Genomic DNA, 22,301 nt, shown 5'->3' on the forward strand with positions numbered 1-22,301 from the left:
AGACCCCCAGCGGGATATGTGGACAGCCATGGCCATTTACTGGGTTCCTTTCCTAAACTGTAGCGCTCCACCGCTACTCATTGCTTAGAGGTCCAGGTAAGGAAGCATTCAAGTATCCTGGAATGGATAACAGCAAGGTAGTAGTGCCGAGGCTCAGGCAGAGCAAGGCCACCATATAATTTCTTCCTGACCAAAACCTCCCTAGCAATACGTGGCTTTTTACCAGACCAGACAAAACCCGAGAAAAGTATTGCTAGGAAGGAGAAGAAGGTTCTTGGGAGATGTATCAGTATGGTCTGAAAGAGATACAAAAGTCTCGGAAGATGGTTCATTTTAAGAATGTTTATACGACCTAACCAAAAAAAATCCTTCTTCTCCCACTGTGCAATATCCGACTAGAGGAGTTGTAATAAGGATGGGTAATTCAGAGAAAACGTATCAGACAGATTCACAGGTATGTGCACACCCAGGTACTTCAAAGCAGAGGGATGCCATGTGAAGAAGAAAGACCGTTTCAAATGACAGACCAAGGATGGTGACAGGAACACATTCAGTGCAGTACTCTTAGATAAATTAATTTTATAGTTAATAAAGTGACAACAGGTCTCTAATTCAGACATGAGAGAGGGAAGCGAAACAAGTGGATTTGTGAGATATAATAACAAATCATCGGCAAATGCCGAACATTTGTAGTGAGTGGGACCCATTTTAACCCCTGAATTAAGTTAAAAGAAAGACAAAAAACATGTACCACCCGGGGATGTGCAACAAACAAAAGTAGAAATAATCTTTCCAAAAATAAGAAGTAAAGTCTGGCACTCACCCAGGTATCAAAAATACAAAATTATCTTTATTCACCAAACGGGTTACATGGAGAGGATGAACACACATCAGGCCTGATGTGTGTTCATCCACGCCATGTAACCAGTTTGGTGAATAAAGATAATTTTGTATTTTTGATACCTGGGTGAGTGCCAGACTTTACTTCTTATTTTTGGAAAGATTATTGGAAGGACTGTATACCTTTATCTGTGCACCACCTGTAGCACGCTCCAGGATATTGGCCACAATGCACATTGGATGACGGTGTCTACCAGCGATTGTGAGTAGTGCTGAGAACCTTACTTGCGGTGAAAAGTAGAAATAACCAGCAGGGGAAAAAAACAACGAAAGATGGCAATCGGGAAAAAAAGGCCGACGCCATAGGGGCACTACATAATGCAGAAGAAAGAACTGCAACTCGGTCAGGAACATAATTCCGACCAAACCCTAGTGGGGTAGTCATGGTCAGCACGGGCCAGAGATCGCATAGGGACCAAAAAGCAAAAATCACCAACATCTCAGGGGTGACAGTAAGGGCTATAGAGTACATCACTAACTTAAAGGGGTATTCCCCCCCAAAATTATTTTTGCATTAATACGCTGCCCACCCGTAGCTTTCCATCTTTCCAATATACAGTTATTATGGATTCTGCACAGTTTTGCTGTTATCCAGCTGCATTCACATTGCATAGAATCATCAGGCCTCAGTCCCACCCGACACACTCCTGGCTCCCACCCTCCGTGTCATCACGTGTCCTCAGTCCCAGCACAGTGAAGTGACTGAGAACACTAATGAGGTGGCTGCTGTTAGAGAGGGAGACAGTGATCAGCGCAGCTGTCACTGTCTCCCTCTGTAACAGCAGCCACCCGGTCACCCCCAGCCCAGAGCTCAGCTGTTTCCAAAGCCTCCCGGCGCAACGTCCAGCACTCACCCGCAACACACAGCCCCCCGCCCCACAACCAACCCCCCCCCCCCATCACCTGTGGCATCCCTTACTCACCCGCAGCATAGCCTCCGCACTCACCCGCACCCCCCCCTCGCCCGTGGCAAGCTCCGCCCCCGCAATCGCCTGCGGCAAGCTCCGCCCCCACGATCACCCGCGGCAAGCTCCGTCCCCCCCCCTCGCGGCAAGCTCCGCCCTCCACGATCACCCGCTGCAATCTCCGCCCTCCCGCGGCAAACTCCGCCCCCCGATATCGCCCGCGGCAATCTCCGCCCCCAAACGATCACCCACTGCAATCTCCGCACATCCCCCCTGCGGCAAGCTCCGCCCCTCGCAATCGCCGCGTCACCGCCAACTCACCTCTGCTACACTGTCACCGCCAACTCAGCTCTGCTACACCGTCACCGCCAACTCAGCTCTGCTACACCGTCACCGCCAACTAAGCTCTGCTACGCCATCACCGCCAACTCAGCTCTGCTACCCCGTCACCGCCAACGCAGCTCTGCTACACAGTCATCCCCAACTCAGCTCTGCTACACCTTCACTTCCAACTCAGCTTTGCTACACCGACACCGCCAACTCAGCTCTGCTACACTGTCATCATCTCCTTCATTGTCTCAGCTCTGCTACATCGTCATCATCTCCTACATTGTCTCAGCTCTGCTACATCGCCATCATCAGGCAGAAGCATTGCATGATGAGAAATGTAGTTTCCTATCTTGGATATAGATCGGCTTTGAGAAAAACTTGTAACTCAGGAACGGCAGCAGCTAGAACGATGGCAGACGTCTCAAAATACTCAGAGGGACTTGGTGAGTAAGACCAGCTAGGTTTGGGAGCATTTCATTTTTTTAGCTCTTGGGGGGGAATACCCCTTTAAGTTCTATCAGGGGAGAGTACATAAAACCATTAAGCAAATAATACCATAACATTATGATGCATATGGGGGATTTGAGGAAAAGAGAGAGACAAGATCCCGGATCCCATTCTCAGCAATAGGAAGTGAAAGGGGGGAGAAAGCGCAGTGATGAGAAAAAGAAGGAAGAGGAGTGGGAGTATCGACATAGAGAACTACAATATAACTGTGTTATAACAGTAGACCACCCTATTCAGATGGTTATAATGATATATGAAAACAAACACGGAGAACCTCCAACAAAGTCCTGGCGGAGCTTTCTTCGGAGTGACAAAGCTGACGTCTCTTCTGACTTGGAGCTGTGCCGCCAGCAGGAGGTCTTTGAGGTTTAGGGTTTATTTCTTCAACTGGCTATCCACAACCTAGATATCTCCTAGTTGCTACCTGAACACTTCCAGCTTTGCCACATTACCTGCAGCTAGCTAGCTGCTAACAGAACTCTTCCAGCTCTGCTGCATCACCTGCTGCTGACCAGTAAATACTACAGGATTTGCTTCACGCTGCTACTGTGGACTATTTGGTGTCCCTTTTCTGTCCAGCCATTGACTTTACTGGTAGGTGACACAGTTGGTCAACACCTGTAGGGTTGTTACACTGCAGAAGCATATAACACTGCTTACCTGTGTGCCCAGTTCTGAAACTATCAAACTCTCAAAAATCCATTTGTTTTGTGGGTCTTAGTTCTGTATTTTGTGATTGTACTTCCTGCGTGAACAGTTGCTCAGTATACTACAAGTCCCTGAACGGAGTGCTTTCCCTCAGTTATTCATCACATTCTTCCCACCCTGCCTACTTCCCTCCCCCAGAACTCCTGCCCGTTCCTCACCCAAAGCCGTTGCAGGACAATTCTGTGACGCATTGTCTATGGAAGGAGAGAGAGAGAGAGAGACCCCTGTCAGGGGTGAAGCATGCAAATACACATTGAAGAAAGTACTATTAGGGATAACACTATATTAGAAAGTTATCTTGGGTTTATAGTTTTATTTCAATACAAATGTTCATATACCAGATAACCCATTTAAAGGGATTATTCAGCGCTACAAAAACATGGTCACTTTTCCCCCTACTCTTGTCTCCAGTACAGATGCGGTTTGCAATTAAGCACCATTTACTTCAATGGAACAGAGTTTCAAAACCCCACCCAAACTGGAGACAACAGTAGGGGGAAAGTGGCCATGTTTTTGTAGCGCTGAATAACCCCTTTAAGTATCAGTATACATCAAGCATTCTAGCTGTAATATTATAAATACTTTACCTCCAAGTCCACCACTAAACCAGGCTGACAAAGCTGTGTCTCAAAACTCAAAGAATGTAGCTCTTCTGTAACAATAAGTGGTCCCTAAAAAAAGAAAGATAAGCATTATAAATCTCAAACTAATGAAAACGTAGGCAAAATGAGCAAATTATTACCCAGGTGATTACTATGAATCAGACCTGGGTCCTATAAATTTATACCCTTTGATAAATCTCCCCGATTGTTGTATGCATAAGGTGATATTCTGTGCAGGGATGAATATCCACTAGCAGCCCTCAACGAATTTATTTTGGCAATGCCATATTCCACTAGCTGGCTCACATGGGCAGACGTGTTTGTTTCAATGATCTGTGCAAGGTCCGCAAATATGGACGATGTGCTACAGATTGTTATACAGATGCGTCAGTACTGTAGATCAAAGATTTAAACCATAACTGTCATTTAAATGTCATTTTTCCTTCTTTACTCAAAAAGCTGTTTTCCTTCCTTCAGAAGAAGCCAAAGTCCATTATGCTCTATGGAGAGGGGATGAGAGAGCACAGAGAGGAAAAAAGGCAGTCCTGCAAAACACTACATCAGTCTTCTGTCACCAAACTCCCAGATAAGCACTGAATCTGACCTGGGAATCCAGTGTTTTATGTGTCCAGACAGTCTCAAAACTGCTGGGCTTATTGCATGCACTCCTTACTCACTCATCCCTCTCAGTCTCTTCCCCCCTCTATAGGATATAATGGACTCAGAAAACCTGCCTTCACTTTGTCCCTCTATAATGATGATGGCTTTGCTTGAAAAAGCACAGATAAGTAGTTGGGGGGGTGGGGGGTGGAAAACAGCTTTTTGAGTACAGAAAGAGGCTCTTTTGCCTAATAAAACCTATTACAGGGTTTCTTAAAACCACTTGTAGTATTGATTTCTGAAAAATAAATAAACAGTTAGGGCCACATGTATCAACCTGCAAACAGATGATTTTCGGTGGAAAGTGCCGATTTGCGTATTTTTTTTATACGCAAATGGCCAATTTGCAAATAAAATATTCGCAAATTGGCACTCTCCGCCGAGTACGCCAGGGGGCGGAAAGGGGGGCGTGTAGTGGGCGGAACGGAGGGCGCGGACTCAGAGTCCGCGCGATTTACCATCCGTTCCGCCCAAATATACGCCGAAAACCTACTCCAGTCCTCAGCTGGCGTAGGTCTTCGGAGGTGCGCAAGGGATTTATGTAGAGGCAGTCCGCCTCTACATAAATCTCCGTAGTGCCGGAGCTGCGGGGGCATTTTTAAGTCCGACGTAAAAAACGCCGGACTTAATAAATGCCCCCCTTACACTTTAAACTGCTCCCAGCATCATAATAAATCATTATGCCAGGAGTTCAGCGATTCCGATCCATAGCACATATTTCTTGTACAGACCATAATCATGGAACATGCGAAGGACCCCTAAGTGAGTCCAAGGCACCTATTTGCACACTATAACTGCTATATGCCCACCAGATTTGAGCAGTGTCAATATTTGGAACTTCTTGCTTGCTTTCCCTAGCCCAACTTATAAAAGCAATGCTGAACTTAAAGGAGAAGTCCGGGACTTCCGGTTCCGGTGCGGGCATGTGAGGCACGGCGCACAGGAGCTCCCGCCGAACCTCAGCCTGTAGCCACATAAACTGTCCACAGGACGACCGACCGGAGACCAAGCGGCCCGCACACTAACCCGGAGGCCAGGATGGACAAGTACGTCCAAAAAGGGGGCCACAAGACCGTCTCCGCTGCGCCGATGGCAGCTCCGCCACAAGAATCCAAGATGGCGCCCGGCAATGACAGGGGAGGAGGAGGCGAAGGAGACAGCATGGAGGGAGCTGCAGAGACACAGCAATTGCAGCAGCAGGATTCCTCAGGTAACACACAGGCAGCACAAGCTGCTGCCAGCTGCAGTGTGACACAGACCCTTCCCTCCCTCCCCTGCTCACATCCACTGTCTGCAGCATCCTCTGCTTTTGATTATAGACTGTTGGCAGCAGAAGTAGTGAAGCTTATGGCACCAGAGGTACAACGCTCAGTGGAACAGGCTATCAGATCTACACTACAGCAGCTTCAGACGGAGGTCTCAGACCACACTAACCGTATCACCACACTAAAAACTAGGGTATTGTCCCTGGAGGATGAAAATAAGGAGGCAAATGACAGAATACAGTTACTGGAGGATGAGATGTCCAGAGTGTCTGACAAATTAGATGACTTAGAAAACCGGTCACGACACAACAACCTGAGATTAGTAGGGGTGAGCGAAAAGGTACTACCTTCTGAATTACAAAGGTTTTGTGAGAAAGACCTTCCCAAAGCACTTGGGCTACACCATTCCTGTCGAGTAGAGAGAGCACACAGGATCGGACCCCCTCCTGATGCACGTGCATCCTCGCAAGCTGAAAAGGTCATTTTTAAACTTCTTGATTATAATGATAAGGTGGAACTATTACGGGCGTTCAGGAAACGAAAGGAAACGCTCACCTTTCACCGTGTAAAGATTCTGCTGTTCGAGGATTTTTCGGCGATAGTAACAAAAAAAAGGAGGGCCTTTAGTTCTGTTTGCTCATCCTTATACAAAGCAAATAGACGCTTCCAACTACAGTATCCCGCCACCCTACGAATATACCACAATGATGGTTCTTTTTCTGCATACACCTTGCCAGAAGCGGCGGCTGAAGCACTACACCTTAACGGAGAATCTTCTTCTCAACGCAGCTGTCATCGCCACAGCCGCGACCGATCGCCATCACCGATGGAAACAAGACGCTCCTCGTCGGTAGGAGGATGACGCAACAGCCCAAAGGCGCAGGCGGAACGCAAACGCCGACGTCGTTCCTCGGGACGCTATGCTGATGGACGGAGATCAGCTTCCCCAGACTGAATATCTCTTCTCTTGATGAGTATTATCTCTGCTCTAACCTATGTCCTAATGCCTAACCAAATCTGACTGCGGTACCTCTAGTTATGGCTCTTGAGACATTGAATGGTTGACCGTGGCCTCCCACATAGGTGGGGTTGGATCTCTTTCCCTATTGATGGGAATTGTTGAATTGTTAGGTTGCGGAGATGAATACCCTCTGTTTAATACTTGGAGTTATCACTGTACTATGTCCCTACACGACCTCCTATATGTACACTACAGTTTATGCTCTATATTAATTGTTTGGCCCTACTACGTGATCTCCTCACTAAGACTAAGGGCATCTGACGAGGACATGTAGGGATGTAGTAAGTCCTTTGGGCCGGAGGGGATGACTGGGTTACCAAGGTCTTTCTAAGAGTAAACAATGCTAGTTAACAGGCTGAGGAGGTGGTGAAACTGTGACACATGCCTGAAAAAAGGGAGTTCTCAGCCCACGCGACAAGAGTGATGTTGGTATCATCTCTCACGCTTGTCCAGGGATGTTTTTTCTATTGTTTTTTTTCTTGTTTGTTTCAATGTTCCTGCTCATATGGTGATTCCCCTATGTTTGTTATGTCTGCAATTCTTTTCGGAGGTATTTATCTTAATGATTAGTATTACTCCAAGAGACACACTTGGCTTCGGATGACTTCTTCAGGTTAAAGAAATTTTGGGTGTGGTCTGTTTTTGGATCATCAGCAGTTGACGATAAGGCGGGAGTAGTGACGCTACTTCACAAGACGTTTTCATTCTCTCTATTATCGCATACCACAGATACAGCTGGGAGACTTTCCCATTTGGAGTTGGAACACAATGGAGACTCATTCAGCATATATAAACTGTATGCGCCCAATGGAGAGAATAAATGTTATTTTGAAAACATTATAGCTACAGTCCAATCAGACAATATCCCGAACAAAATTGTAGGGGGGGACTTGAACACCACCCATGACCCATTAGTGGATAGGAAAAGTAATTCCACGGTTGTGCCGCAACCGAGGTCTAGAGACAAGGTCTTACCCCTTTTTCTAGAAACAACGGGCCTATCAGACAGTTGGCGGACACTATATCCTGATGCTCGGGATTTTACACATTTCTCACACGTCCATCAATCATGGTCGCGAATTGACTACCTCTTGGTAGGATCCCACCTTTCTAACTGTCTGATTGAGGCCCGCATTGAGGACTTGGTGATCTCTGACCATGCTCCAATATCGGTTGAATTCCAGACATCATCCCGTACGCGGCAGGATTTTACCTGGAGATTCCCTAGTTTTTTAGCAGGGGACGAGTCCTTCCACGAACTTTGGCAGGGGTGGTGGCTGGAATTTGACTTCCAGAATAGTGAGCACAGAACTAATACCTCTCTGTATTGGGAGTCGGCAAAGGCGGTCCTTAGGGGCCGCATCATGGCACACTATAGCGCTATAAAGAAAAAAACTAGATTAAGTTATTCAAAAGCCAGCGCGACATTACAGGATGCCTACTCCCTCTTCTTGAGATCCCCCACCCCAACTAACAAAGAGAAATGGCAATCTGCTCGCGCAGCGTTTGAGTTCTGGATAGATAAAAGGGAACAGATGCACAGATCCCAATTTGATACTGACCTGTTTAAACAGGGTAACAAGGCGGGGAGACTCTTGGCGAGATTGGCAAAGGGACGGTGTGCAGTCTCTCACATTAATGCTCTGAGAGATGAACATGGCACGAAACACACGCAGCCTCATACTATCAATGATCTATTGAGAAAGTTCTACGCACACTTGTACACAGCAGAGCAAGGAACACAGTTGGAAGGGGGTAGATTCTTGGAGGGACTTTCTCTCCCGATAGTAACACAAGACCAACTGGACATGCTAAATTCGGACATTACGGCAGAGGAAGTACTTTCCACCATTAAGGGATTGCCCAGCGGAAAAGCTCCAGGGCCGGATGGATACTCTGGGGAATTTTATAAAATCCTGGCCCCCCAGGTCTCCCCGGCCCTCTCTGGCTATTTTAATTTTATTCTACAAACTGGGACCATCTCATCCACAGCTAAACTAGCGTACATAAAGGTGCTCCCTAAGCCAGGGAAAGACCCATCTGACCCTGGATCATACAGGCCCATTTCCCTTATTAATCAAGACCTTAAGCTCATATCTAAAATAATGGCAAATAGACTAGCATCCTTTTTACCAGACCTCATTGGTAGCCACCAGGTAGGGTTCATACGAAACAGAGCGGCAGTCACTAACATCAGGAAGGTCCTCATGGTACTAGATAGGGTCCAGCGCCGACCCCAGCCAGGAGAAAACCCGGCTCTCCTCGCTTTAGATGCAGAGAAAGCCTTTGATAATGTTAGATGGGACTGGCTGGGATCGGTGCTGGACAAATACGGTATTTCAGGAGCATTTAGAGTGTTCTTGTCGGGCTTATACAGTGATTTAAAAGCACAAGTCCATACCCCTGGAATATTATCTTCCCCTTTGACCTTGGAGAAGGGAACCAGGCAGGGGTGTCCCCTTTCCCCTCTTCTCTTTGACCTGGCCATAGAACCTCTGGCTAGGCACTTGGTGGACACAGGCCTCTATGAGGGGCTCAGCATCAACAACCAAACGGTTAAAGCGACCATGTTCGCAGATGATGTTCTATTGTTCTTGAGTAACCCGGAGGACTCTGTCCCCAAGATATTAGATTTCTTACATTACTTTGGTAGCTTCTCTGGCTATCGAATTAATGTATCCAAGAGTGAGATCCTTCCTCTGGGGTCTAAATCCCCTGCCTGGCTGCCCTTTGTAAGTTCTCTGGGGGTCAAACCTGCCTCTTCGGCTATCACTTACCTAGGTATACACATAGGCAAAACTGCAGACACACTGTATTCTCTAAACTATGCTCCTATAATAGCCAAAATAACCACAGAACTCCGTAACTGGGAGCACCTGCCATTAACTTTTATGGGACGTTGCCATCTAATTAAGATGATAAGCTTTCCCCGTCTGCTTTACCCGCTCCAAACACTGCCGTTACTACTTAAACACAAAGACATCCAGAAATTACATAAAGCATTTACAGTTTTTCTTTGGAGGGGAAGACGCCCTGGGATCTCCCTTCAAAAATTAATGTTAGGGAAACTGGAAGGGGGCCTCAATTTTCCGAACATACGGGGCTATAACTTAGCATGTATCTTCCGCCATGTCCTAGACTGGATTTACGGGTCCTCCTATTTTTCAGACTATGCGCTGGAAGCAGACCTGGCTAGCCCCTGGAATCTCACTTGCCTACTGCACGCTGCCTTTGCCAAGCTCCCCCAAGAGGTCAGACATTCAGTTCTCCTACGAGATACCCTGGTCACATGGAAGGAAATACGTAAAGCTTACAACCTGCCATTCCTCATATCCAAACATATGCCACTATCAAGACATAAGGAATTATATATGGGGCAATCGGCCCCGTGGCTTAGGGACTGGGCGAAGATGGGCCTAAGAAAAGTGGGGGATCTCATGGATAGGGAACATCATAAATGGTACACCACAATAGAGTTGCTTTCTAAATATAACATCCCAACGACACAGAGGTTACAATTATACCAACTACATACTTTTTGTGCTTCTAGACTGTCAAACTTAACCAGAGAGGCCCCAACCAATGCTTTTGATGATCTAATTGGGATGGAACCACACAAGCCCTCTATCTCCCTTCTCTACACGTCCCTGAGAAAGTTCCTTCTAAAATCAGACAGACTTGCATTATTTCACACGTGGTCCAGATGGACTCAAGACCAAAACATCGCCGAGGTCATCCTGGCAGGATGGATGAGGGTTAGAAGATGTGTCAGTAATGAGAGGTGGCGTGAAACCTATTTTAAAATGGCGCATAACGCTCTATATGGCTTTAACTTCCTACCCACCCCATCGTTTCCTGACAGGATCACCTCTTGCCCCAGTGCCAGACCCCCCTCACAAATTTGTGGCATGGTGTGTGGAGCTGTAGTCACACTGCCAAGTTTTGGCAGGACGTGACGGACTACATTTATGCTCACTGGAAAGTAAGGTTGGCTATGACTCCACAGACTATTCTATTTCATCAGCTACGCCCTCCAGAAGAGGAAGGGGAACCGCGCCAACCACCGCAACTGATAAGTGTGGTCCTCTTAGTGGCCCTTAGATGTTTATTCTTTAATTGGATATCTCCTACCCCCCCAGACATATCCATGGTCATTGCACAATTAAAAATATTCTTTGGGGTAGATCGCATTGACACTGAGAGACATAAAACAAAGAGCACAAAACGGTTCTTCCAAAAATGGAGGACTTTTATAGTCACCCATTATGACCCTCCAGCAATTGCAAATATAATGTGGCCCTTCCGCCTCACAGAGTGGTACTGTAAGGCTGACTTGGCGGGTTCCTTAGGTGCCCTCCGGCTCCCCATATAGGTCATTGCATGTAGGCCATCAAGATCATATGGTTCTTATGCTCCTGGAATGGTTTTGATTTAGTTATTCACTTTTATTGTTTTTTTTCCCACATCGGATTGAGGAATCAAATCTTTCTGATCACCTCTTGAAATGAGCAGTCTTTGATTGGGGACACCAATGCTTTCATGTCGCGGGGGGGAGGGGGGGGGTTGTTTCTTTCTTTGGTTATGAATCATATTACGGTTCCTGTTTTCTATATTGTTTCAGTGTGACATATTCTACATTGTGAACCTCCCTTCACACTGTGCCATATCTGTACCATGTTTGTTTGGAAAATGAATAAAATATATTTAAAAAAAAAAAAAGTCAGGTGAAATTTTTTTTAGAATTGTATTGCCCCCCAAAAGTTAGACAAATCACCAATATACACTTATTACGGGAAATGCACATAAAGTGCTATTTTCCCTGCACTTACTACTGCATCAAGGTTTCACTTCCTGGATAACATGGTGATGTCACGACCTGACTTCCAGAGCTGTGTGGGCTGTGGCTGCTGAAGAGGATAATGTCAGGGAGACACTGAGGGACACTGAGCATCCCTCTGCCATCATCCTCTCCAGCAGCCACAGCCCGCACAGCTCTGGGAGTCGGGTCGTGACATAACCATTTTATAAAGGAAGTGAAGCCTTGATGCAGTAGTAAGTGCAGGGGAAAAAGCACTTTATAAGCATTTCCTGTAATAAGTGTAAATTGGGGATTTTTATAATTTGGGGGGGCGGGGGGGGGGGGGCAATACAATACTTAAAATTTTTTGTCGGACTTCTCCTTTAAAGGGTGAGGTATATAACAGTGCCTATATTAATATGCTACCAAAAAGGATGGGCCTGCCACTTATGGACTACTAGTGTCTATTGTGTAATTATATTTATATTATATCACGCTGCCCTGTGCCGCCTTAATAGGATCCCTTAAAGGGGTTGGCCACTTTTTAGTAAAATAGGTCAGTACAAAGTATTAGTAAGTGTGCTCAATGTATATACTGACAGCAGCTCCCTGTTTACCTCATAGAGCTAAAAACAGACTCCCCTTCACCAGGCTGGGGTGCCCTGCTCTGTTTTGTTTCAGTCCACAAAATGGCTGACATGGAGGAGCATGTAACCATGCCCTGTCCACTGTGTTCTCCATAGACATATACAGGCTCAGTGGTGGACACTGGGGACGGGGACTGGTCACATGCTCCTCCATGTAAGCAATCTTATGGACCAAAACACCACAGAGCAGGGCAGCACAGCATGGAGGAGGGGAGTCTGATATTAGCTCTATGAGGTACACAGGGAGCTGCTGTCAGTATATATATTGAGTACACTTACCATTCACGATGAACACTCACAATTAAATGCTGTAGCACTGTGACTGACAGAGCAAAAAACCTTTAGCTCCCTGCCCTGCCAGCCTCTCTTATAACCGTAGGCAGTATTGCACCTCCAGTCACAAGAGCAGCCCCCCATACACATACTCACCTGGCCTGACGCAGTCCCCCAGTGTTCGTACTCCCAGCTCTCCAGCTAATGAGTGACCTCACTCATGTGGCAGGGAGCTCGAAGAATGAATGCCGGGGCTCCATGAATCCTAGCTACACCCCTGGAGGGCAGGGGATGTTTGACACTATGCAACTCCATGTCCCCTACCTGCCTCATGTATGGTATGTACATGTGCAAATTGTGTGCACTGTATGTTATTTACATGTGTGATGTGTGTCTATAAATGTGTGCAGCTGTATATAGTGAGAAACTGAATGGGTTAATCCTGGACAATCGCTATGTTTCACCTGGGTTCACTTATTACATCTACTAGGACTGAAGGAAGGTCATGTCTCACTACCTTAGGGTGCGTTTACACAGAAAGATTTATCTTTCAGATTTTGGAAGCCAAAGCCAGGAATGGATTTAAAAAAAGGATAGATCCCATTCTCCTTTATGACCTGATCCCTGTTTATAGCCTGTTCCTGCTTTTGGCTTCAAGGGTGCGTGCACACTACGGAATTCGTGCATATGACCTACGGCGGATTCCGTCGACTGTACCCACACGCGGCAGCGCGGATCTCCGCCCGTGCCATATACACTATTCTATGCATGGGCGGATTCCACGTTCCGCCGAAAGAAATGACATGTCAATTATTTCGGCGAAATGCAGATTCCGCCCGTGCACAGAATAGTGTCTATGGCACGGGCGGAGATGCACGCTGCGTGCGGGTACGAGCAACGAAATCCGCCGTCTGTCATAAGCGGGAATTCCGTAGTGTGCACACACCCTGAGATGGGAAAACCAGGGATGTGATCTCCAGCAAAGGTAGTTGCTGGGGATGTTTCGATAAAATGTGTTTGGGCCTGTTTTTTTAGGAATGGATTGTAGTGGAGCTGTCCATTCCACTTCCTCCACTCTAGACATTGTTTGGCGTCAGGCACCACAGGTGCTGAGGCTGAATCATCAGCAGGTCCATAAAGTTTGCAGAGCCATGGGCAAAGTGAGGCTGGGTACAGCTGAGTGTTCTGGAAGGCTGCTAGCCTCAGGAGAAGCTGTATACCTGACCAAGGTAAAGACTGGACTTAATGCAGTGTTTTGTGTGACTGCAGCTAGTCGTAATGTGTAGACAGGGCCATCTTCTGTTTAGTTAGTGCTGGACAAGCAGAGTTTATTTTGTGTTATACCTGAAGCTGAGGCTGTTTATTTGCTTTCTTGTAATAAATAATAAACGCAGGCAAAGCCTGTACTTGGACTTTACTTTTTCAGCCTGTTGACTACTGTTCACACTGCAATACCGCACTCTATTGAGCAAATCCTCCCACTATATATAAATATCTTTATACATTTCCCGTGCCGTATGTAAATAATACTTAAAGTGACTGTACCACCAGGCCCAGGCTGAAGCACTGGAGGCGGGCCAACTCACCCCCAGTGGGAAGAAACCCCAGCCCCTCCATGACGTGCCTCCATTAGAATCAATGGAACCCTATCATAGAGGGGCTAGGGTTTCCTCCCACTAAGGGTGGGTCGGCCACCTCCAGTGCTTCAGCCTGGGCCTGGTGGTACAGTCACTTTAAAGTGACTCCACTGAAGCGAGGTGGTGACCGTTTGAATATACTTATGCGCAGAGAATTATATTGGATTTATGAGTTGCAAACTCTACGACCAAAGGGTCTTAATGTTGATTTTAAGGTGAATCATAAATCTATGCGATAGGTCCTGCCTCTGATTTGTTCATCCTGGAAATGAGTTGTTCCTACTGCATTAATGAAGTTTTGTTTTTCTTTTCTTTTAGATCTTTGCAATCACGGAGGACAAAGAAACACTCTACCACTGCATTTTTTACTATCTTTTATTCATATGGTAGCTATGATGGTCTTTTTCTCTAAGCAGCAATTTTTTTGCAGACCTGGACTCTGGGTATGAACTCCCCCGAAGTGATGTTGGTGTAGATACTGCCCTTGCCTGCGCTGCGGTTCCGCACTAAAGACGGGGCGACGGGTGATGCAGCACCACTGTCCTTTGGATGATGGATGCAGCCTGATCCCGTGTGTCAGCACTCCTGATTCACCTCCCCCACCTCCTCTCCCTCTAATGAGCCCGGTGTCTGGCTAGCTGCACAGCGCATGACACTCTTACTATGCTGTTACTAAGACTGCTGTTTATGCACACAGCGATTGGCTGTTCTGTTACTAGGGGCGGCAGCCTCTTGGCACATGTGCAGTACAGCCTTCCCCAGGCCAGTGTGTTGTGCTGACTCATTTACAGACCTGAGCACCTCTGCCTATGTATTTGTTTTCTGACTCGTGGTCAGGGGCGGTCTTGGCATTTCTGGGGCCCCAGTAAATGTTGTACTGTGATTAATAAAATAATAGCTTACCTCATTAGTTCGGCAACCTGCATTCTTCTGCTCTTTCAATTGCTGAAAGCAAATATATAAAAACAATAAGTGGTAAAACAGAAATATTGACTCTGTCACGCCTAAAGTTTATGGACACTTTACAAAAACATAAAAATGTTTATTTATTAGCTTTATTATTAGTGAGAGCCCCCCCCAAAAAAACAAAAAAAAACAAAAAAAACTTTTTAGCTGTATGTGGCTTTACAGTGGCTGTGAACAGAATCCCCCAATAATGTACAAAGAGTGGGGATGCCATCATATCAGAACGGCATCATAAAACCAACCCCCAAATTGCAACAACGGCCGTGATTAATTCAAAAAATATGTTGTGTGAACATAGCCTAAGTCTGTTTCAGTTTAACTAACTGACAAATCATTCAGTGAATAGAGCAGCTCTATTAACATTGTATACTGCATTGTGTGTCTGTGTTGCTGTGGACCAATATAACAGCTTTGCCACTTTCTGTGCATTATTGGAGTGTACAGAAGGTTAAAGGACAAGTGCCATGAAAAACTTTTTCCCAGTAATTGAAGCACATTACAAAGTTATATAACTCTGTAATGTGCTTCAATCACCTATCTGCCTCCCTTCCCTGTCTTTTTCCCCCTCCACCCCCCACCAGGAAGTGCAGTAAACTCACACAGACCTGATTACTGTCATCACCGTCACCAGGCAGCTCCTTCTTGTGACGATGAGTCATTAGCAGGAGGGCTGCTCTAGGTCCTGTTACACCAGCCTCCCCCTCCCCCTCCTTGTCAGGTGCTTGCTCAGCTTATCTTCTCTAGTGACATGACTCATTCATTCACTGAGTCCACAGCAGCAGGAGAGAGGGTATAAAGGGAGGGGGGAGCTGCCTATGTGCCAGAGTCAGTCTGAGGGAAGATAAGCAAGTGAGATGTGACAAGTGATGGCTTGCAGTGGTTCAGCCAATGGGAGCTGAGAAAGCCTGTCACCTGACAAAGCAGGGGAGGGGGGAGGCTGGTGTAACAGGAGACGGAGCTGAGAAAAGAGCTTGGTGACCGTGACAATAGTAATCAGGTCTGTGTGAGTCAGGACACTTCCTGGTGGGGGGTGGAGGGGGGAAAAGGCAGGGAAGGGAGGCAGATAGGTGATTGAAGCATATTACAGAGTTATATAACTTTGTAATGTGCTTCAATTACTGGGAAAAAGTTTTTCATGGCACTTTAAAGGGGAACTATAAGCAGGTTCTTGCAAACAAACATGCTGATATCCCCCTTATTGGCTCTGGTCTTCATTTTTTTCTCTAGGTCTGGCAGTTGTGGAGATGTTAAATTTTAAGAATTTATGCAAATCAGTTAGTTAGGAGCACTGGAGTTGATCCGCAGCTCCCCAGAGCACATCCTTGACCTGCCCGCTGCCTTTTTCTGTGACACCTACTCTCTAATCTCCTGCACATGACATCGGGCTTAGTCTCTGAGTGCAGAATCACCCCCCTGTTAGTGCAGGAATTACTCCTGCACATTAGTCTACAAATTGACATTTGGATCATAGGTAAGTATATAAAATTGTAAACATACATAACTAGGGAAGATCTAAAATTACATTGGGGAGGGGCATGGCCTAGCAATGGAGGAGAGTGCACGCTAGTCCCTGAGCTCGGCGTGCAGGCTTCCTAAAAGCATGGCATTCCTTGCCGACAAACCTCCCTCCCTGCCTGCCAGATGGTGAAGGACTGGCACACAAACTCAGCACCACTCAACTAACTGTGGCAGCCTGGACCGATTCCTTGCTATGGACCCCGCCAGAGGCCTAGCTGACCACGCTGTGGTTGCACCTCCTACAGGTGGCCTGGTCTCTTTATCCATCGCCATACCAGACCTGCCTTACACTAGTGAGGGGCTAAGATCTACGGTCCGGACACCTGTCACTCCAACCCCTGTAGTCGGTGCCGCCCTTGCGGCTATACAGGTGCAGGTGGCACCCCGAATAGCCAGCAACGATGAGGCTTCAGCTCATCCTCTGAGCTTACAGCCTCTATTAAAACCTGAGAGGGTTACTGGTCAGGGGACAGCAGAGTGGCCAAGGGAAGTGGAACAGTCATATCCCCACAACATGGAGGGCTCCTCACTACAGTATCTCCATTGGCCTCCACTTTCACTCCCACAGAGGAGGGGCTGCTCATAATGACAGGCAGGAACAGTGAGACTGGAGGGAACATGTTAAGCTGCTTTCCACAAAATCTGGGGATGCTGAGAGCAGAAGTAAACGCTGTAGAAATCAAAGTATCGGATTTATCCTCTGAGTACTTAGCATTGTCTACTACAGTTAAAGATGATCAGGCTACTCTAGCAGCCCAAGACCGTCATATACAGGCATTTATATCGCTTGCAAGAAGATTTTGGAAACCGCAAAAGGAGAAATTGTTAAATTGTCCAGTGAATGAGGACTTTAAAATAGATAGAGCACATAGAGCATTGGACCCCAAGCCTACAGATGCAAATAAACTGTGTGATGTGATTTACAGGCTCCACCATAACCAAATTAAAGATGAAATAATAAAATGCAGCAAAGGGCTCTAAGACCTCTACTGGCAGTGCTCTGAGAGCGAGATATCCTGTATTCACGGGAATTCCCTTTTCAGCTGGTAGTGAGGAGGAACAGCCGTTGCCATGAACTATCAGCTGCAGAGGACTTAACCTTGTTTCTACAAAATTTGACTTGCCAGAAATGTCCCTACCGGACTGGCTGCCTACACCCATTCTCCCCACGCGGCAACCAAGCCATCGCATGACGGAGATTGAAAGGAGGACAGAGACTTTGATTTGTGTTTTTTGACAAAGGGTTGCAGCTTGTTTAACAGTGCCAAAGAATTTTCTATTTTATATGGTCTTTCTGCTTTTTTTCTGTAAGTCCATTTAGGAATTGTTTTATGTTCTGCAAATGTTGCTCCTGAGGGGCTGATACCGGGTATGGTGCGCGGGTATGTGTACGCGTTAGGATAGGCCTGGTTCTATTCTTCTATTTGTTCTTTCTTTCATTTTTATGGGGATTCTCAATTCTCTCTCAATATAAGAGAGCTTATATTCTGTGACAGTGGGGACCTGCTGTACTTAACTTCAGTACCTTCTTAGTTAGTTTGTCCCCTAAAAGGTTAAAAGGAAATTTAATTTGGTCATGGGCCCATCTGTTGACATCTCCTCTGGCAAATCCTTAATGCCTTAATGGAGGATCTTGAATCCCACTGGGAAAGATTATACACATTATTCCGATGCAAACGGATCATACGCTTGATTTGACAGGTTATTCATCTCCCATTGACTATGGATCCTAGGGCTTTTATTAAACCATTCTCTGGTTTTCCTTATGCTATGTCTGCCAGGGTTGGTGTCAAGGGAGTGGAATTGGGGTCTGAATGAGACACTACAGAAAGATCTAGGGGGAGATTTATCAGTCAGGTGAAAAGTGGAATCTGATCGGTTGCTAGGGAGAACTGCACGAGTTCTAATTCACACCAGTTTGATAAACATCCCCCCTAGTGTGTAAAGATGCATTTTCCAAGGCCGTTAGAAAATTACTGGTACAACACAAAAGTGACAAGACCTCCAGCGCAGTAGGAGGCACTAAAATGTGTAAATCAGGGGGTATTTATAAAAAAAATGGGGGGCAGGGGCGCATTAAATTTTGTCAAGACTGGTAATTGGAATTATTTGAAAAAGACTCCTCCATGTTTGCTCTAGAACGGGTCCATAGGGTCCCCCCTTCCAGGGGCCCTCCGAGGACAATGTTAAAGAGGACCTGTCACCCCCGGTGACAAGGTGACAGGCTCCTGACCCCCGTTAGAGCCCCCTATACTCACGTGATCCCGCCGGGTCCCGCTTCTGGAGATGGTCGAGTCCAACACTCATATAGAATGACAGGAGAGTCCAGCGCTCCGTCATTCTCTATGAGCGTTGGACTCATCTGAGAAGCGACCGCGCCGGGCTTCGGGCACCGATATCTCCGTGATCCGACCATCTCCAGAAGCGGGACTCGGCGGGATTAGGTGAGTATAGGGTGCTCTAACGGGGGGTCGGGAGCCTGTCACCCCGGCACGGGGGGGTGGGGGGGTGACAGGTTCCCTTTAATTGAGACTATATGCTCTGGAGATTGTGACCAAATGCTTAGACTGGCGTCAGAAGGGAGAGATCATTTATAATGGAGTAAAAGTCTTGCAAATGGCTAGATGAGGAAGGCATATGATGTTAGATAGAATACAGTTTCGGCCAGGCTTTATGTTTTTCTGTGTTAACCTTTCTTTGGTTTTTAAGTCCTAGTTACTAGGAGCGGTGAGTTGGGGGGGCATGGCATGGTAGTCCGGAAGTAAGAAGAGGACGCTTCGAGCTACAGTGTATGGTGTTGATGCGACTATTTTTTGAAAGGGGGGGTTGGGGGGACGGGAGTGCCAACGAAGGAGAGGTGTGTGTTTTGTTTTCTCTATGTAACACATGAGTAGCTTAGGTTTTCCCTTGATTTTCCCCAAGGAAATTTTTTTTTAAACAATTTATAAAAGTCTCCTTAACCCCTTCAAGACCAAGCCAATTTGCACCTAAAAGACCAGGCTCATTTTTCAAAATCTGACCTGTCTCACTTTATGCGCTTATAGCTCAGTGATGCTTTAACGTATGCTAGCAATTCTGAGATTGTTTTTTCGTCACATATGGCACTTTATATTAGTGGAAAAATTTGGTCACTACTTTGTGTGTTTTTTGTGAAAAACATCAAAATATCATGAAAAATTTAAAAAATTTGCATTTTATGAACTTTGAAATTCTCTGCTTCTAAAAAAAGAAAGTTGTATTACATAAATTAGTTACTAAGTCACATTACCAATATGTCCTCTTTATTCTGGCTTCATTTCATAAACATATTTTACTTTTTTAGGGTGTTAAGGGGGTTAGAAATGTATCAGCAAATTACCACATTTTCGTGAAAGTTTCCAAAACTGATTTTTTTAGGGACCAGTTCTTATTTTAAGTTGATTTAGGAGGTTTGTATACTGGAAACCCCCATAAGTGACCCCATTTTGGAAACTAGACACCTTACAGAATTAATCTAGGGGTATAATGTGCATTTTAACCCTACAGGGGCTGGAGGAAAGTATTCACCATTAGGCCGTAAAAAAATGAAAAATTAAAATTTTCCAATAATATATACATTTAGATTAAAGTTTCTCATTTTCAAAAGGAACATGAGACAAAAAGCACCCCAAAATTTGTAACACATGTTCTCTTGAGTACTACGGTACCCCATATGTGGGCGTAAACCACTGCATGGGCACACAGCGGGGCTCAGAAGGGAAGGAGCGCTAATTAGCTTTTCCATTGCAGATTTTGCTGAAGAAGTTTCCGAGCGCCAGGTGCATTTGCAGTGCCCCTGTAGTGTCAGCAGAGAGAAAAAAAACCCATAAGTCACCCCATTTTGGAAAGTACACCCCTCAAAGAATTCATCTTGGGGTAGGATGAGCAATTTGACCCCACAGGTGTTAGAGGAAAGTATTAAAAATTAGACAGTAAAAATGAAAAACTCAAATTTTTTCCAATAATATGTTCCTTTAGTTTGAAATTTTTCAATTTCACGAGGAACAAGAGAAAAAAATTACCCCAAAATTTGTAACGCAGGTTCTCATGAGTATAACGGTACCTCATATGTGAGCATAAACCACTGCATGGGCACACAGCGGGGCTCAGGAGGGAAGGAGCGCCAATTAGCTTTTTCAATGCAGATTTTGCTGAAGAAGTTTCTGAGCGTCAGGTGTGTTTGCAGAGCCCCTGTAGTGCCAGCGGAGTAAAATCTCGCCATAAGTCACCCCATTTTGGAAAGTGCACCCCTCAAAGAATTCATTTTGGGGTGTGGTGAGCATTTTGACCCCACAGGTATTAGAGGAAAGTATTCAAAAGTAGACAGTAAAAATGAAAAACTCGAATTTTTCCAATAATATGTTCGTTTAGTTTGAAATTTCTCAATTTCACGAGGAACAAGAGAAAAAAAGTACCCCAAAATTTGTAACGCAGGTTCTCCTGAGTAAAAAGGTACCTCATATGTCGGTATAAACCACTGTATGGGCACACATCAGGGCTCAGAAGGGAAGGAGCGCCAATTAGCTTTTTCAATGCAGATTTTGCTGAAGAAGTTTCTGAGCGCCAGGTGGGTTTGCAGTGCCCCTGTAGTGCCAGCGGAGTAAAATCTCGCCATAAGTCACCCCATTTTGGAAAGTGCACCCCTCAAAGAATTCATCTTGGTGTGTGGTGAGCATTTTGACCCCACAGGTATTAGAGGAAAGTATTCAAAAAAAAAATGAAAAAAATATGAAAAACTCGAATTTTTCCAATAATATGTTCCTTTAGTTTGAAATTTCTCAATTTCACGAGGAACAGGAGAGAAAATTCACCACAAAATCTGTAACGCAGGGTCTCCTGAGTAGAACGGTACCCCATATGTGGGCATAAACCACTGTATGGGCACACAGCCGGGCTCAGAAGGGAAGGAGTGCCAATTAGCATTTTCTCTGCAGATTTTTCTGAAGAAGTTTCTGAGCACCAGGTGCGTTTGCAGAGCCCCTGTAGTGTCTACAGAATAGAATCCCCCCAAAAGTCACCCCATTTCGGAAAGTACACCCCTCAAAGAATTCATCTTGGGGTAGGATGAGCATTTTGGCCCCACAGGTATTAGAGGAAAGTATTCAAAATTGGCCAGTAAAAATGAAAAACTTGAATTTTTCCAATAATATGTTGGTTTAGTTTGAAATTTCTAAATTTCACAAGGTACAGAAGAAAAAATCTACCCCAAAATCTGTAACGCAGGTTCTCCTGAGTACAACGGTACCCCATATGTGGGCATAAACCACTGTATGGGCACACAGCAGGGCTCAGAAGGGAAGGAGCGCCAATTTGCTGGAGCAAAACCGCAGCTAGTAACAGTTATTAGAATAGCGCAGTTACTAAAATACAATAAAAAAAATTAGATTACAGGTAATGTGGGGTGGTTACGGACAGTCTGGGGTGGTTCCGGGTAATCTAGAGGTGGTTACGGGCAGTCTGAGGTGGTTACGGGTAGTCTGAGGTGGTTACGGGCAGTCTGGGGTGGTTACGGGCAGTCTGGGGTGGTTACGGGCAGTCTGGGGTGG

General features: G+C 45.8%; 1 protein-coding gene across 3 annotated transcripts in view; it reads right to left on the reverse strand.

Moving 5' to 3' along the window:
* Positions 1-22,301, reverse strand: part of STAT1 (signal transducer and activator of transcription 1) — a 997,040-nt gene that overhangs the window by 582,966 nt on the left and 391,773 nt on the right. For all 3 annotated transcript variants that reach the window (XM_069983571.1, XM_069983569.1, XM_069983570.1), the window contains exons 14-15: positions 15,157-15,198; positions 3,938-4,021 (exon numbers count right to left, since the gene is read on the reverse strand). In XM_069983571.1, coding sequence (XP_069839672.1) covers positions 3,938-4,021; positions 15,157-15,198 — 126 coding nt within the window. The remainder of the gene's footprint in view (positions 1-3,937; positions 4,022-15,156; positions 15,199-22,301) is intronic.

The sequence above is a fragment of the Dendropsophus ebraccatus genome, chromosome 9, assembly GCF_027789765.1.
Source record: "Dendropsophus ebraccatus isolate aDenEbr1 chromosome 9, aDenEbr1.pat, whole genome shotgun sequence".
Lineage (NCBI taxonomy): Eukaryota > Metazoa > Chordata > Amphibia > Anura > Hylidae > Dendropsophus > Dendropsophus ebraccatus.